The sequence below is a fragment of the Oryctolagus cuniculus genome, chromosome 15, assembly GCF_051225735.1.
Source record: "Oryctolagus cuniculus isolate XC-2025 breed Fujian yellow rabbit chromosome 15, ASM5122573v1, whole genome shotgun sequence".
NCBI classification, from domain to species: Eukaryota; Metazoa; Chordata; class Mammalia; order Lagomorpha; family Leporidae; genus Oryctolagus; species Oryctolagus cuniculus.
Genome location: NC_142881.1, coordinates 63,791,695 through 63,808,863, shown reverse-complemented (window position 1 = coordinate 63,808,863; position 17,169 = coordinate 63,791,695). Strand labels below are relative to the sequence as shown.

The 17,169-nt window shown below is 50.6% G+C and overlaps 1 protein-coding gene and 2 long non-coding RNA genes across 8 annotated transcripts in view; 1 reads left to right on the top strand and 2 right to left on the bottom strand.

The window, feature by feature from the left end:
- LOC149122024 (uncharacterized) overlaps positions 1 to 9,320 on the bottom strand; it is a 22,094-nt gene extending 12,774 nt beyond the window's left edge. Inside the window, exon 1 of the long non-coding RNA XR_016220939.1 lies at positions 9,182 to 9,320. This is a non-coding gene — a long non-coding RNA (uncharacterized LOC149122024). The remainder of the gene's footprint in view (positions 1 to 9,181) is intronic.
- PLA2G12B (phospholipase A2 group XIIB) overlaps positions 9,188 to 17,169 on the top strand; it is a 25,093-nt gene continuing 17,111 nt past the window's right edge. For 3 of the 5 annotated variants that reach the window (XM_008269975.5, XM_008269974.5, XM_002718428.6), the window contains exon 1: positions 9,188 to 9,539. In XM_008269975.5, the coding sequence (XP_008268197.2) occupies positions 9,329 to 9,539 (211 nt within the window). In that variant the 5' untranslated portion in view covers positions 9,188 to 9,328. Of the gene's footprint in view, positions 9,540 to 12,688; positions 12,806 to 17,169 lie in introns of those variants that run through there. The other 2 variants (XM_089313427.1, XM_089313428.1) reach the window with 2 other exon arrangements.
- On the bottom strand, positions 9,355 to 11,836 carry LOC149122023 (uncharacterized). 2 transcript variants are annotated; one of them, XR_016220940.1, is made up of 3 exons: positions 11,229 to 11,836; positions 10,126 to 10,956; positions 9,355 to 9,493 (listed from the first exon to the last, which is right to left on the bottom strand). It is a non-coding gene; the product is annotated as an uncharacterized LOC149122023 (long non-coding RNA). The 2 variants fall into 2 exon arrangements; XR_016220941.1 differs by having other exon boundaries at positions 9,366 to 9,496.

Genomic DNA, 17,169 nt, shown 5'->3' with positions numbered 1-17,169 from the left:
ACTGTTTTCCTCATGGGCTGCACTAATTTCCATCCCACCAACAGTGTGTAAGTGCTCCCCTCTGTCCACAACCTCACCAGCATTTGTTGCTCTGTCTTCTGGATAACAGCCATTCTGACAGTGATGAGGTATCTCATAGTGGTTTTGATTGGCATCTCCCTAATGAATAATGATGGCACAAATTTTTCAAAAACTGAAATCAGGTATCTTTTCTTAGCACAATGCAATATAACTGGAAGTCAATAAGAAAAACATTGGAAACTATATAATACACAGAAATCAACAACCCAATCCTATACAACTAATGGGTCAGGGAAGAAATTAACAAGAAATTGAAAAATTTAATGAAACAAGTGAAAACAGAAATCTACCATACCAAAACTGTGAGACACAACTAAAGCAGTATTGAAAAGCAAGTCTACAGGCATGGCACTGTGGCGTAGCGGATAAAGCCGATTCCTGTAGTGCTGGCATCCCATATGGGCACCAGTTCGAGTCCCCATTGCTCTACTTCTGATCCAGCTCTCTGCTATGGCCTGGGAAAGCAGTATAAGATGGCCCAATCCCTTGGGCCCCTGCACCTGCATGGGAGACCTGGAAGAAACTCCTGGCTTTGAATCGGCCCAGCTCCAGCCACTGAGGCCATTTGGGGAGTGAACCAGCAGATAGAAGACCACCCTGTCTGCCTCTCTGTAACTACGACTTTAAAATAAATAAGTAAATCTTAAAAAAAAAAAAAATCAAGCCTACAGCAATCAACACCTACATAAACCAAAACCAAAACCAAAGTCAGAAAGATCTCAAATAAATGACCTAATATTACACCTCAAGGGTCTAGGAAAAAAAAAACAAGAACAGACCAACCCAAGTACCTGGGTCCCAGCCACCCCTACGGGAGATTTGACTGAGTTCCTGGCTCATAGTTCTGCCCCGCCCAGCATCGGCACTTGTGGACATCTGGAAAGTGAACCCATGGATGAGAGTGTGCACTCCCTCTCCTCCCTCCCTCGCCTCTGCCTCTCAAACAACGATCTTTTAAAAAAAGAAACAAAACTTAGAAAACCTTAGTGAGACTAAGGAACAAGGAGACAAAACTCAAAATGCAAGATAATGAAGGGAGTCATGATGACTGATACTTCAGAAATAAAGATTTTTAGAGATTATTAGGAACTCCATGACCACTAATCTGATAACCTAGACAAAATGAACAATTTCTGGGGATACATACACAAACACACCTCTTGCCAAGGCTGAATCATGACAAAACAGAAAACCTAAACAGATCCATGACAAGTGTTGAGTTTTGACCAGTAATAAAAGTCTATAAAAGTGTGCCAGCGCCATGGATCACTAGGCTAATCCTCTACCTGCGGCGCCAGCACCCAGGGTTCTAGTCCCGGTCGGGGTGCCGGATTCTGTCCCAGTTGCTCCTCTTCTAGTCCAGCTCTCTGCTGTGGCCCGGGAAGGTAGTGGAGGATGGCCCAAGTGCTTGGGCCCTGCACCGCATGGGAGACCAGGAGAAGCACCTGGCTCCTGGCTTCAGATCGGCACAGTGTGCTGGCTGTAACAGCCATTTGGGGGTGAAACAACGGAAGGAAGAGCTTTCTCTCTGTCTCACTAACTCTGCCTGTCAAAAAAAAAAAAAAAAAAAGGCGAGAGCTACAGAAATGGAGAAAGCAAGTAAAGAGAGAGAGAGAGAGATCCTCTATCCAATGGTCCACTCCCAAATGGCTGAAATGGCTGAGGCAGGGCCACGCCACAGCCAGGAGCCAGGAGATTCATCCAGATGCCCCGCATGGGTGCAGGGGCCCAAGCACCTGGGCCATCTTCTGTCGCTTTCCCAGGCCCATTAGCAGGGAGCTGGATCAGAAATGGGGCAGCTGGGACTCAAAATGGGGCACATATGGGATGCTGGCATTGCAGACAGCAGCTTTACCTGCTATGCCACAGTGCTGGCCGCTCTGTCAACAATTTCAAGAAAACTAACTCCAATTCTTCTGAAATCACTACAAAAGTACAGAAGTAAAATCTGGCAAGGATAGTTTATACACAGATCAATGGACATAATACATCATCAACAGAATGAAAGACAAAACCATATGATCATCTTTATGTCTGATAAAACCCAACATTTCTTCATGATGAAGAACTCTCCAGAAGTAGGTATAGAAAGAAACACTTCATGATAAAGGCCATACACAATACACATTGAACACGTTAACATCACCAAGCAGACAAAAGCTGAAGGCTTTCCAAGACCTAGGATATGACAAGGATGCCTGCTTTCACCACTGTCTTTTAGCACAGTACTGGAAATCCTAGCCAGCGCCATCAGACAAGAGGAGGAAATAGATGGCTTCCACATGCAGGAGGACAAAGCCCAGTGTCCCTGTTTGCAGATGATATATTTTACATAGAGACAACCTTGAACTCTCCCCCACAAAGCTGTGAAACAAATTCTACAAAACTGGGGCCAGTGCTGTGGCGTAGTAGTAAAGCTGCCGCCTGCAGTGCCTCCATCCCATTTGGGCACCGGTTCAGTCCCAGCAGCTCCACTTCCCATCCAGCTCTCTTCTATGGCCCGGGAAAGCAGAAGATGGCCCAAGTCCTTGGTCCTCTGCATCTACATGGGAGGCCTGGAAGAGGCTCCTGGCTCCTGGCTCCTGGCTTCTGATTGGTGCAGCTCCGGCTGTTGCAGCCAATTGGGGAGTGAACCAGCGGATGGAAGACCTCTGTGTCTCTACCTCTTTCTGTAACTGTCTTTCAAATAAAATAAATCTTTAAAAAAATGAATAATCAGTTATCATTAAAACATCCATATTAGCCAGAACTCTTTACAAATTCAGTACAACACCTATCAAAATATCAATGGTATTTTCCACAGAACTGAAAACTGAAATTTTCTATGGAACCACAAAAAACTCAAATAGACAAAGTAATCGAGCAAAAAAACAGCAGGAGTCATTAGACTACCTGACTTCAAAATATACTACCAAGCTTAGTAAGTCTGACTATGCTGGAATAAAAACAGGCACCTGGAAACGAATCCACACATCTACAGCCAACTCACCTCACAGAAGTGTGAAGAGCGTGCACTGGGGGAAGGATGGGCTTTTCAGCAGATGGCACTGGGAAGCTCAGAGAGCCGCAAGCCCAGCAATGCAACTAGATCCCTACCTCTCGCACTGCACAAACATTAGCTCAAAATTTGATTAAAGACCAAAATTTAAGACCTGAAACTACTAGCAAAGAACATAGGGAAAACACGTTAGGACATTAGAAGGGGAAAACAGTTTTTGGATCAGACCCCAAAAGAACAGGAAATAAAACCAAAATTAAACAGAATTTCATCCAACTAAAAAGCTTCTGCACAGCAAAGTAAACAAAATGAAGAGACAGCTTTCAGGGAGATGCGTCTGCAAGCTGTGCAGCCCACAGAGGCTAATATCTGGACTACATAAGGAATCAAACAACAGCAAAAACCCAGCTAACTCAATTTTAATATTGGGCAGTAGATCCTAACAGCCTTTTTTTTAAAAATATGAAATGGAATTTTTAAAAAAGATTTGTTTGAAACAGTTACACAGAGAGAGAAGAAGAGACAGAGAGAGAGGTCTTCCATCTGTTTTTTCACTCCCCAGATGGCCGCAACGGCCAGAGCTGCGCTGATCCAAAGCCAGGAGCTTCTTCCCGGTCTCCCACACAGGTGCAGGGCCCAATCTTTGGACCATCTTCTACTGCTTTCCCAGGCCACAGCAGAGAGCTGGATGGGAAGTGGAGCAGCCAGGACTTGAATCAGTGCCCACATGGGATGCCGGCACTGCAGGCGACGGCTTTAACCACTACGCCACAGCACCGGCTCCCTAACAGACCCTTTTCAAAAGACACACACATGGCCAATGGATACATGAAAAGATGCTCAGCATGGCTAATCATCAGAAAAACGCCAATCAAACCCACATGAAGTATCACCCCACGCCAGGTAGATCGGCTAGTAACCAGAGATCGAAGTTGGGGCCAGTGTTGTGGTGCAGCAGGCTAACCAACACTTGCGATGCCAGCATCCTATACCGCAGTGCCAGTTTAAGTCCTGGCCTCTCCTGTTAACGTACCTGGAAAGGCAGAAGATGGCACAAGTACTTGGGCCCCTGCCACTCGTGTGAGAGACCTGGATGAGTTCCTGGCTATGGCCTGGCCCAGCCCTGGCTGTTGCAGCCATTTAGGGAGAGAACTAGCAGATGGAAGCTCGTTTGCTCTCTCTCTTTGCTTCTCCGTTACTCTTTCAAATAAATAAAATAAGTATTTTTTAAAGAGATGAAAGATAACAAAAGCTGGCCAGGATGCAGAGCCAAGGGACACTGCTGGTGGGAACACAGAATTGTGCAGCCACTGTGCAGGACACTGCAAAGCTCCTTACAAACCCGTAGGGGAAGGCAGTCCTACACGGGGCAGGCGTGCAGGGTGGCGGAATCTGTTGAAGCAACAGCTGCCGCCCTTGCTGGCTGAAGCACTAGTCACAGTGGCCAGGAGAGGCAATTGTTATCAGTGAAGGGGCAAAGAAAACGTGGCGCAGACACAGTCGTTAGGAAGCACAGAAAGCCTTGTCGTGGTCAGCAGGAACGGCACTGGAGGACGTCGTTCTAAGTGAACTAAGCCAGGCACAGAGGATGAGTGCTGCACCATCTCACTCACAGGTGCAATCTGCGAAGTTGACGTGGCGTCAGCATGTGGCACAGTTAGGGCACCACCTGGGATGCCTGCATCTCAATTCCGACTCCCAACTCCAGCTCCCTGCTAACGCACACCCCCAGGGGCAGCAGGCAATGGCTCTGATACTTTGATCTCTGCCACACACATCAAAGACCCAAACTGAGTTCGGGGCTCCTGGCTTTGGCCTGGCCCAGCCCTGGCTGCCATCAGCACTTAGGGAGCCAACCACTGCACATGAGAGGACTCGGTCTCGGTCTCTGTTTCTTTGTCTTTCAAATAAAAATGAAAATTTAAAACACAATGTCCATTCTAAAGAAAGTCAGTCTCCCAGAGGTCAAGAGGATAATGGTGGTTAGCCGAGGCTGGAGAGCGGGGAGTGCACAGACTTAGTCACTGCTACTCGTCGGAGTGAGATGGGAGTAAGATGGCTCAGGCCTTCTATAGCACAGTAGGGTCACCACAGATGGTCAAATGTTTTCAACAATGAGAAAAGCTATTACAATGGATTGTGAATATTTTATCACACAATGCTTCGTGTTTGATGAGATAGATATGTTTACTCTGATTTGGACATTACACTATGTCTACATGTATCAGGACATTGCATGGCACCTTGTAAATATCCAACAATTGTGTGTGTCAAAGAGAAATTTTAAAAATTTACAACTTTTAAGTGCTGGGAGTGGGCATTGGCCTAACAATGAAGATGCCCGCAACCCACACTGCAGTACCTGGTTTCAGCCATTGCCTCCGACTCCAACTTCCTGCCAGGGGACACCCTGGCAGGCGGCAGAGCTGTCTCAAGCAGTCGGATTCCTGTGGCCCATAGGGGAGACTTGGACTGTGGCTCCCGGGCTCCTGACCCAGCCAGTGCAGCTGTTAGAAGAATGGGCCAGTGGATTGGGACCATCTTTCTGCCTCTCAATTTAAAAACTTTGGCAAAGGACGCTACCAAGAATATAAAAACATGGGAGAAAATATTTACCAATCATTGATCTGATAAGGGGTTAAAATCCAGGATAAAGAATTTTTTGTAATGAAAACCAGGGGCCGTGATCTAATTGATAAACTGAAAACTTGCTGAGCAGTGCTTAGAAAAATAAAGGAAACCCTCCCAGGTAAGCCTGGAATACTGATGGTGAGGGCCAAGGATTCAGGTGGAATGCCTCATTCTCCACGCAAAAGCAGGAAAACCTTGCATGAATCTCCAAGTGCTGCACTCGAGAGCTTTTCAATCCATAAAAGTAAGAGAAATCCGGGTGTTTTGCATTTAATAGAGAACTTTTAACCCCCAACAAACAGCATAAACAGCCCAAACACATGGGCAAATAACCTGGAGCACCATTACCCCAAAGGTAGACACACACACAGGCAGAAGGCACATAGAAAGACACCCGGCATGACCCTCAGGTGATCTAAGTCAAAACCACAAACCACGGGGCCAGAGCTAAGCCTCTGCCTGTGCTGCCGGCATCCCATGTGGGTGCTGGTTTGTGTCCCGGCTGCTCCACTTCTGATTCAGCTCCCTGCTATGGCCTGGGAAGGCAGTGGAAGATGGCCCAGGTCCTTGGGCCCATGCACCCAAGTGGGAGACCTGGAAGAAGCTCTTGGCTTTGGATTGGCCCAGCTCCAGTCATTTGCGGCCATCTGGGGAGTGAACCAGCGGAGGGAAGACCTCTCTGTCTCTCCCTCTCTTTCTCTAACTCTGCGTCTCAAATAAATAAAGAAAATCTTAAAAACAAACCACAAACCATTAGGATGGCTGTCGTAACAAAAAAGTAAGTGTTGATAAGGACACGGAAAATTGGAACCCAGTACATTCCATGTGGGAATGCAGCCACCGTGGGAGGCAGGACTGCAGCTTGATCCAGCCAATCCAATTCCAGGAAGATTCCTCATGGAATCGAGGGCAGGGGCTCAGGCCCGGGTTCCTATAGCAGTGTCAGAGCAGCACTGCTGGCCACAGTGAAGTGCCGATTCTCCACGCATGCAGCTGACGTTACACCAAGAGAGACAGGCCGGACACAACACGACACCAGCCTCAGAGTCCACGCAGACGAGGCTCCTAGGACAGGCAACCTCGCCAGGACACAGAACAGCGCTGGGCACAGCAGTTAAGCTGTGACTTGCGACACCCGAATCTGTAGCAGAGGGTGTGGGGTTGAGGACCCGCTGCGCTTCCTATTCCAGCTTCCTGCCACTACGCACGCTGGGAGGCAAGAGCCCAAGTACGCAGGTCCCTGTCAGCCATGCAGGAGAGCCAGGTGAGTTCCCTGTGGGCATCTGGGGAGGGAACCAGGACATGGCAGCTTGGCCTCTGCTTTCCAAATAAATAAAATAAATTAAAACAAATAAACCAAAGTGGAATGACCGTGGCCAGGGGCTATGGGTAGAAGAAAACGACATTACTGCTGAATGAGTTCAGTCGCTGCTCAGGGTGATGACAAAGTCCTGCATAAGGAAGGGGGTGACTGCTGGTCCACACCACCTGACTGTCCCTAATACCAGCGCACTGGACACTGAAAAATGCTTACCACAGCAAATACGCATTGTACCACAAGAACATTCTCAGGTAGCAAGAACCGGGCAGAAAACGCCATGAACAATTCCAGCAACAATCACATCAGCACAAAGTTCCAGAATTAAAAATGATCCAATGATATTTGCCATCTTGCATTTGCCAAGGGCAAGTGACATCACTTTCAATCAGCTCGATTGCAAATAAAGTTGTTGGAAGTACAAACTTGGATGACTTCATAAACGCATTTGCAGACAAGTCAGAAAAACCTTACGACCAAGGAAGATGCTGAGTGTTCGTGAGGCACTATGTATCATGAAATTGTGCTATCAAAAATATTTCTTAAAACTTCTGTTGTATTGTTACCCACGCATCACTAGTACCTCATTACACAAATGTTCTTTTTTTTATTATTATTATTTTTTGACAGGCAGAGTGGACAGTGAGAGAGAGAGACCGGGAGAAAGGTCTTCCTTTGCCGTTGGTTCACCCTCCAATGGCCGCCGCGGCCGGCGCACCGCGCTGATCTGATGGCAGGAGCCAGGAGCCAGGTGCTTTTCCTGGTCTCCCATGGGGTGCTGGGCCCAAGCACCTGGGCCATCCTCCACTGCACTCCCTGGCCACAGCAGAGGGCTGGCCTGGAAGAGGGGCAACCGGGACAGAATCCGGCGCCCCGACCGGGACTAGAACCCGGTGTGCCGACGCCGCTAGGCGGAGGATTAGCCTAGTGAGCCGCGGCGCCGGCCTACACAAATGTTCTTAAGGAAAAGCTCCCTGCTGTCTTCACCGGCACCTTCCTCCCGCGGCTAAGAAGGAAAGGTGCGCTTCCTTGTGAGTGTGCCTCACGCATGACGTCACTGGCCCTGCCCCCGGGGCTCCACGTGCAGCCTGTCGCTCAGTGAGACGGAATCGCTGCGGCTGTCGTGCGGGTGTACAAGCAGTCTGGAAAGGCACGGGTGCTTCACAACACTCGCCCTACCTGGAGTCTCCATCCTTGGACAACACATTTATCTAACCGTGAACCCATTTAGCGGCCTGCACGCTGCATCAGGGTGCCTGGGGTTGATCCTCGGCTCCGGCTCCTGACTCAGCTTCCTGCTAACCGCACCCTGGGGAAGCGGAGGCAAGGGCTCCAGCAGTTAGGTTCCTGTCACCCACGTGGGGGCTCTGCATGGAGTTCCCGGCTCCTGGCTTCAGGTTTTGGTCCAGCCCGGGCGTGGCTGTTGTGGGAATCGAGAAATTTAATGGGGCTTTCTCGACCTCGAGAGAGAAGGCGCATGAGTCATTGGGCTCACAAAGGTGTCCCTACTATATACCAGCGATTTTGCCAATGGTACCGCTTCACCAGAGGAAAAGCCAACCATCAACCACAAGTCCTGCCAACACTGCAGACGTCAGCCAACAATCTGAAAACCGACAAATCTCAGCCTGCCTTTCCCATAAGCCCCGTGACTTCCAGAACCTCAAAGGCTGTCACTGCTGGGAGGGTTGTGTGTGCCCAGGACCCACGTGGCCACCGGCAGACCTCACCCCGTGATGACCCAAAGCTGCTCCCAGAGACCTGGACGCCACCGACACCGAGGCCAAAGCGGGCTCTGGGGGATCAAAGGATCCCCAAGTCTGAGAGCCACGCGGACGTCTAGGCAGAGGCTGGCTCTCAAGCAGAGGAAGGAAGGGCTCTCCCGGCTGCGGGTCAGAGCGACACCGAGAACCTGTCCTGGAGGCCGCGCACAGGTGACCGGCAGAGCGGTATGGCCCGGAGCGCCAGCCAGGCCCTGGGGTCGGGAGGCCACAGTGGCTGCTGATGGACAGGTGACCAGGCTGCAGGGGTAGACGCCCAAATGCTCACGCCTCCGGGCCGGCATGCCCCCCCCCCCCATCCCCGCACTGTGAAATCCCCGGGAAGCTTCCCGCCCGGCGCCTTACCTTTGCCCTCTCTCTAATCGCCCTTACCTCACCGCCGCCTCCAGAGTCGTGTTTAAAGTCCACCTCTGCGAACACAGCCCGGGCGCCCCAGATAATCGCCGTCCCAGCGCGGCCCCACATCTGGCCGGGTGGGCTGCGACCCCTAGCTCCCCGCGGTCCCCAGCGGGCTGCAGGATGAGGCTGGCCGCGGGCTGCGTGCTTCTGTGGCTCAGCCTGGGCGGCGGCCTGGATCCACGCAGCTCCGGCCCCCAGGAGGACGAGTCCTACTCGGACTGGGGCCTGCGGTACCTCCGCGGCAGCTTCGAGTCTGTCAGCGGCTACTTCGATTCCTTTCTGGAGCTGCTGGGAGGGAAGAACGGGATCTGTCAGTACAGGTGTCGGTACGGTGAGTGTGCGCTCCTACAGGTGCATCCGGTTAGAGATCCCCCCCCCCCGAAGGCTCATCTGAAACCTAGATGCCACCGAGCCCCCTGCGTTGTACCTGGGACACGTGCCTGGGGGCAGGGGCGTGGGGTGCGAGGGGGCGTGAGGGGCTCTGGTGGAGGGCCCAGGGAGAGATGCTGTTGGGACGAGGGCTTCCGCGGTGGCCAAGTGCTCGGCTCAGCCGAAGCCTCTCCTCTCCCCCAGCTCCGGGCAGCCTCTGACATCGATCTGCTGGACTCGCCCAAGGGAGCCGGCCCTGCCCGGGTCAGCAAGGCCGGAGCCTGCTGGGCAGAGGACAGGAGCCCCGTCCCCGACCGTGGCTGAGCGGGGAAAGGCGCAGGCCTGGCGGCTCCGAGGGTCCCCCAGCGCCAGGGCCTCCTTCCCGGTGTGCCCCCTGGTTCCAAATCCATCAGTATGACAGTTTCTTCCGCCCATGTCCCATGGCACCACCAGACAAGGCAGCGGGACCACGCCTCTAAGAAATACTCGGCAGAAATACCACTATTCGGCTTTGAAACTCCCGAAGGCCACACCCCAGCCAGACCCACCTCCCAAATCTGTCTCCCTTTTTATCTTGGAGGTGGGGAGCGGCTCCCTCCCACACGGAGGGCGCCTGGGAGGTAATGGTTAACATGGCCCAGAGGATGTTGCCCCTGAGCCAGCGCAAACAGGAGCACACACATTGATAAAATTTGGTGGTTACTCACTGCCGGCAGCAGAGAGCCGGCTCATGCCCTCCTAAAGAACTCTTGACCCCAGAAGCACCAGGGTTTACAAAGGCAAAACCACAAAAAACGGGAGGGGGGAACACACGGTTACTGGGGTCAAGCTGACCTGAAGTCTACACGAAACTAATGTCAATTATAACCTTAACAATACCAGTTATGATCTTGACATTAATCCAGGCATTGGCTTCAATCATGCCAGATACAAATTACAGTATTAACCAGGTGCAGCCTATCTGTTTTTAAGCTTGAGTGATCATGCTAACGGGTTTCTATGCTTTGCCAAGTGTGATGTAGTGGATTGCTCTTGTCCAAGTGTTTTAGGTCATAGCTTCAGACCAGAGTCTCACGGTGTGGTTGTGCTTTCTCAAGATGAAGGCTCGAGTGCTCTAAAATGGAGCTCCTGCTGTCAAGATGTTACTTCAAGGACATGTTAAGAATAGGGTCCTCACCACCCTGTACAAGCTTAATAGGCAAAGCCCACCCACCAGCCCCCCCAGGCCACGAGTCTGTCCAGGGTGGCTGGGTTCAGTGCGGATCCCTGATCACTCGCTTGGGTTTGCAGGAATGAGGCAGGAACTGCGACAACTGAGTTTCAGCTGTTTGCATCAACACAGGTGTTTTTTCTTTCCTAGGGTAGCACAAGACTAATACCTGTGGTTTGGCAAACAGATAACAGCAGGAATTTTTATTTTTTAAATCGAATCAAAGCTCAAACCCTCTCCTTCCTTCTCTGGCAAAATAGCACTGAAGATTTCAGCAAATTTTAGCTGCAGAGCTGGGGGGGGGGGCACTGTGTGCAGCCACAGGTGCGGGTCGGGGTGGTCCACAGAGGCGCAACAAAGCAAGTAACTCCTGTCCCTGGTGCACAACAGAGCTGCTCGCGGGGCTTAACGCCTGCAGGAGAGGGGGCTCAGCCTTGTTACCTGGGGCTCCCAGACACCTGGAGGCTGGCCCTACACGACTGAAACGTCTCCTCAGGCAAACTCATAAACATCGTCCACAAACGGTGTCTGCAGCGCTTGGGCCTGCTCTGCAACTCACCACGCTCCGTGGCTCACAGACTCCTACACAGCAGGGCTTGTGTAATTAAATAGATTGCAGGCCCCACCCCTAGTGTTTCTGATTGGCAGGTCTGAGGGGGTGGGGTCAGGAAGTCTGCATTTTAAGAATTTGCATCAGGTGGTCCTGAGTCTGCTGGACCCAGCATCAGGGACTGTAGGTTTGGCCAGGAGGAATGATTTGGCAACAACACACGAGGACAAGGTTTAGTTTGATGGCTGCTTCCCACTATGGTCAGCCCTTGGGGTCCATGGGAGGTGCTGGTTCCAGGAAACCCCAGGGATGCCAGCACCTCTGCTCAAGTCCCTTATGTGAGATGGAGCAGTACTTGCACAGAACCTCCGCAATGCTCTCTGTAGTGTAGATCACCCCTAGATTGCTTATAAGGCCCGATGCGCAGTAAGTGCTGGGTAAGAAGGTGTGAGAGAGACCATACAAACAACAGTGGTGCTTCTGGGCCCTGGCATCCCACCGTAGCATGGCACCACTGCTCTGCACGCTTTTCAGACCGAAATAAATTTGTTTTCCTGTCAACACGCAAAACCTGTGCTTGTCAGAGGACTGAGCTGCGACTACAATAACTGTGTCATAGCATTCGAGGTGCAGCCCCCTTCCCGCCGCGGCTGTGCTGAGTCAGGACCCGGGGCTGCACTTGGCACAGGTGCTCCTGGACCAGGCCTTGAGACATTCCGGTCATGGGAAAGTCATGGGCTTGAGTTGAGAGGGAATCCCCTTGCCATTGACCTGAGGCAGCTTACCTCCTAGTCTGGCCAACAGGTCAACCACATTTAGGGCCTTCCATTTCTTTTTCAACACATACAGACATTCCTGACTCCCCCGGGCTGGGCAGCGCCCTCGTGCAGGTCTCTGGAGCAGGGTCACTGGCCTGGCGTCTCCGGCCGGGCAGGAACCACGGGGAGGCACTGCCCATACAGCCACACTGTAATAAAAGGGCCCATGATACAGTGCTTCCTGGGTTCAGTTCCAAGAAAAATGAATCTTAAAACTATCTTAAATGTCAGTTGTTTAAAAAAAAAAATCTAAATGGAAAGTTATATTTGTGTATTTAGGGGGCATACTGTGACATTTTGATCTATGTGTACCCTGAAGAAAGATTCAATCAATCAAATTAGCATATCTGTCACCTCACCAACTTACCTTGCTTTTAAATTTGAGAGACAAACCAGGAGAAAGGAAGAGAGAGAGGGTGTGGGGAAGAGAGAGCTTCCATCCCCTCAGTCACTCCCCAGCTGGAGCTGGGAACTCAGTCTGGGTTGCCCACGAGGGCAGCAGGGACTCAGCTACTTGGGCCATCACCTGCTGCCTCCCAGCATGCGTTAGGAGGATGGTGCGTCGGGAGCAGAGCTGGAACTAGAACCCAGGCACTCCGAGCAGCATCTGAACACGAGGCCAGACACCTGCCCCTGATCATTTGCTTGTAGTGAGTACATTTGGAAATTGTGAAATACACATTATTATTCACTGTGGTCACTACCCAGTGCAACAGGCCACGAACACTTACTCCTCAGGTCTGCCAGAGACCTTGCCCTCTGGGTAACCTTTCCACCATCTCTCCCCTTCCACCCCAGCCCCCGATAACCACCTTTCTCCTCCCTGCTTCTACCAAGCCGACGTTTTTAGATTTCACATGTGAGATCATACAGTGTTAGTCCAGTTTATTTCATCTAGCATAATGTGCTCCAATTCTAACCATTTTGTGCCAAATGACAGGGTTCCTATCTTTGTGAGTAGTAGTCCCAGTGTCTCTGTGGAATACTGCAACCCTGCACCAGCTGGTGGACATTTGGGTTGAGTCAGCTATTATGAATAATGCAGTAACACTGGTGTGCAGGTGTCTCTTCAGCACACCAATTTCAGTTCCTCTGGATCTGTGCTCTGTAGTGGGATAGCCGGATCTGTGGTAGTTCTGTCTTTGCTGTACTAATTGACATTTTTACCCATGGTGTGCAAGCATGCCAGTTTTCTTCATGTCCTTGCCAACATGTTTTGTTTTGTCTTTCTGAAAATGGCCATTCTCACAGGTGTAAGGTGGGAGCTCACTGAGTTTGTTTGTTTTTTAAAGATTTTATTTATTTGAAAGGCAGAGTTACAGAAAGGCAGAGAGAGAATCTTCCATCTGCTGGTTCACTCCCTAGATGGCCATCTTCCACTGCTTTCCCAGGCCATAGTAGAGAGCTAGATTGGAAGTGGATTAGCCGGGTCTTGAACCTACACCTATATAGGACGCCGGCACTGTACGCAACAGCGCCAGCCCTGCTCATTGTTTTGCCTTTTTTTTGTTTTGTTTTGTTTTGTTTTTTACAGGCAGAGTGAACAGTGAGAGAGAGAGAAAGGTCTTCCTGTGCCGTTGGTTCACCCTCCAATGGCCGCCACGGCTGGCACGCTGTGGCCGGCACACCGCGCTGATCCGATGGCAGGAGCCAGGTGCTTACCCTGTCTCCCATGGAGTGCAGGGCCCAAATACTTGGGCCATCCTCCACTGTACTCCCGGGCCACAGCAGAGAGCTGGACTGGAAGAGGGGCAACCGGGACAGAATCCGGCGCCCTGACTGGGACTAGAACCCGGTGTGCCGGCGCCGCAAGGTGGAGGATTAGCCTAGTGAGCCTCGGTGCCGGCCTGCTCATGGTTTTTTTTTTTTTTCTTTTTTTGACAGGCAGAGTGGACAGTGAGAGAGAGAGACAGAGAGAAAGGTCTTCCTTTGCCGTTGGTTCACCCTCCAATGGCCGCCGTGGCCCACGTGCTGCAGCTGGCACACCGCGCTGATCCGATGGCAGGAGCCAGGAGCCAGGTGCTTTTCCTGGTCTCCCATGGGGTGCAGGGCCCAAGCACCTGGGCCATCCTCCACTGCACTCCCTGGCCACAGCAGAGGGCTGGCCTGGAAGAGGGGCAACCGGGACAGAATCCGGCGCCCCGACCGGGACTAGAACCCGGTGTGCCGGCGCTGCTAGGCGGAGGATTAGCCTAGTGAGCCGCGGCGCCGGCCTCATGGGGTTTTAATTTGCATTTCCCTGCTGATTCAGGATGCTGATGGTTTTCCATTTATCTGTCGGCCATCCCTACCTCTTCTTTTGAGAAACGTCCTTTGAGATCCTTTGGCCATTTTAAAATCAGGTAGCTTGCTTTCTTGCTATTGAATTGTTTAAATTCCTTTCCTGTTTCTGGGTAGTAACTCCTTTCCCGATGTATCACCTGCGAACACTGTCGCCCAATCCCTGGGCTGTGTCTTTACGCTGTTAATTCTTTCCGTGGCTGTGCAGAAGCCTTTTTTATTTGATGCTCTTCAGCCTTTTTTTTTAATGGGAATTTTTTTATTTGCCTGAAATCTTAGAGCAAAATATTATGAACCTGTGAGTTTGTGTATTTTTCCAGGGAAAGATTTCACAGCCTTTATCTGACCCATAAGGTGATCCATGGCCCAGTGGGGGTGGGGCGGGGCGGGGAAAGAGCCACTGACTTAGAAGCAAATAGATTGGTTCTCTACTGGGCACCAGATCTCCAAGTCTGTGGGGTCTGAAGGAAGAGGGATGGGTTCCTGGGATGTGGGACTTTGAGAACACAGGGACAGTGCTGGGCAAACCAGGACACGCTGATCCCCTGCCCCGGGCAGCCACTGAATCTGTGGTAGTGAATGAAACGCAGAGTTGATGGCTTCAAGAGAGCTGTTGTGCAGGGGTTGAGTGTTTCGGGATGGAGCCAGAGACACGGCTCCAGCCCAGCTCGCTGACTCCCAGCACTGCTAGTGAGCCAGCTGTGCGGGGAGGAGAGACACACCCCCAGGGAGACCCCTACCAGGTCTAGATGGGGAGAGAGGCTGCACCTACCACCATGGCTGGAAGGTAGAGTCTTGGGTTTCACAGCTAAGGCCTCCCACCTCCTCCTTGCCTCTTCTGCCCTGGTGGTGTTACATTTTATCCAGAAGGTTCTAGGTTTTGTAAGATCAAACCTGTCAGTCTCTTTAATGGCTTCTGCATTTTATGTCTTGATTAGAAAACCATCCTCTCATCAAGACGGTAACAATATTCTGCTATTTTGTCTGGGAAAGCAGTCAGAGTTAATGCATAATAAATGGCTATGGCTTGCTTCCATTAAATATTTTTGTGGATACTAAAGCTTAAATTTCATAAAATTTTCACATGTTAAAAAATATTATCCTTGTCCTGGATCCTGACCATTTAGAAATGCAAAAACCATTTTTAGCTGGCAGGCTACACCCAACAGGCCGGGGGCTGGACCTGGCTCCTGGGCCAAGGCTGCCGATCCCTGGAGTGGAAGATCCAGTCGTCCGCCTCTCACTCCTTGAAATAGCCCGAGGCAGAAAGTGAAGCTAATTTGTAGATTTAGGACAGTATGGATACCTTGACTTAAAACACCCACCTGTAAACTGCTCACACTGTAATTTGCAGATGTGATACACTGCCCAAACACAAACCATCACCTGTTTGTTCACAACAAATGGTTCAAGTGTCATATCCCAATGGAATTTCTGCAGTTAAAACTTTTAGTTTTTAAAGATTTATTTATTTATTTGAAAGTCAGAGCTACACAGAGAGGAGAGGCAGAGAGAGAGAGAGAGAGGTGGGAGGGGGGGTCTTCCATCTGATGGTTCACTCCCCAATTAGCCGTAACAGCTGGAGCTGCACCGATCCGAAGCCAGGAGCCAGGAGCTTCTTCCAGGTCTCCCATGTGGGTGCAGGGGCCCAAGGACTTGGGCCATCCTCCACTGCTATCCGAGCCATAGCAGAGAGCTGGATTGGAAGTGGAGCAGTGGATCTCAAACCGGCGCCCATATGGGATGCCAGCACTTCAGACCAGGGCATTAGCCTGCTGTGCCATAGCACCGGCCCATAAAGATGATTTTTTAAAAACTCTTTCACCCTGTACCCCCTAAGTAGGCATATGTGTCAACACAGATAAAAATGAATTTTAAAAACCTTCATCAGCAGCATATTGGATGGGAAATTCCATTATCTTTCTTTTTTAAAGAAATTTATTTATTTGAAAGTCAGAGTTACAGGGAGAGAGGTCTCTCTGTAACATCTGCTGGTTCACTCCCCAAATGGCCACAATGACAGGGGCTGAGCCAGGCTGAAGTCAGGAGCCAGCACCTTCTTCCAGGTCTCTCAAGTGTGTGCAGGGCCCAAGCACTTGGACCATCCTCTGTTGCTTTTCCAGGTGCATTAGCAGGGAGCTGGATTGGAAGTGGAGCAGCCAGGACTCAAACCGGTACCCATATTGGGTGCCGGCACTGCAGCTTAACCCACTGTGCCAATGCACTGGGCCCCCATTATGTTTCAAAGTAGGATATAAAAGTTTTCTCTCCTGAGAGTGGTGAAGTGCCAAAATAGCTGAGGGTAACCCTGGAAACCGCACTGACCCTGCTGCCAATGCCTTCAGCGGCAAAGACTCTCCAGAGGTATGTCACCAACAAATTAGGTGTGTTTCTCCATTTCAATCTATTTCCTGGTATCTATGAAGGCAGTATATGCAGACCATTTGTAAAAGAACAAACCCACCATAATCTGACCTCCAGGAGACATTGAATCATGTGGCATAGCGTGATTATCTTTGTATGTGTGATTCTCTCATGTTATTTAATGCATGCTACCCATTCTCCCATTCCTAGTCTGTCTGTCTGTCTGTCTCTCTCCCTCCCCTCCCCCACATACACGGCAGGTTAGTATAGTATCAATTATAAGACCAGACTCTATAAAACAAGTATAGTATCTCCCCATTACAAATAACAAGAACCCTTGGGGGTAAATAAAACATGTTCTGCACACGCA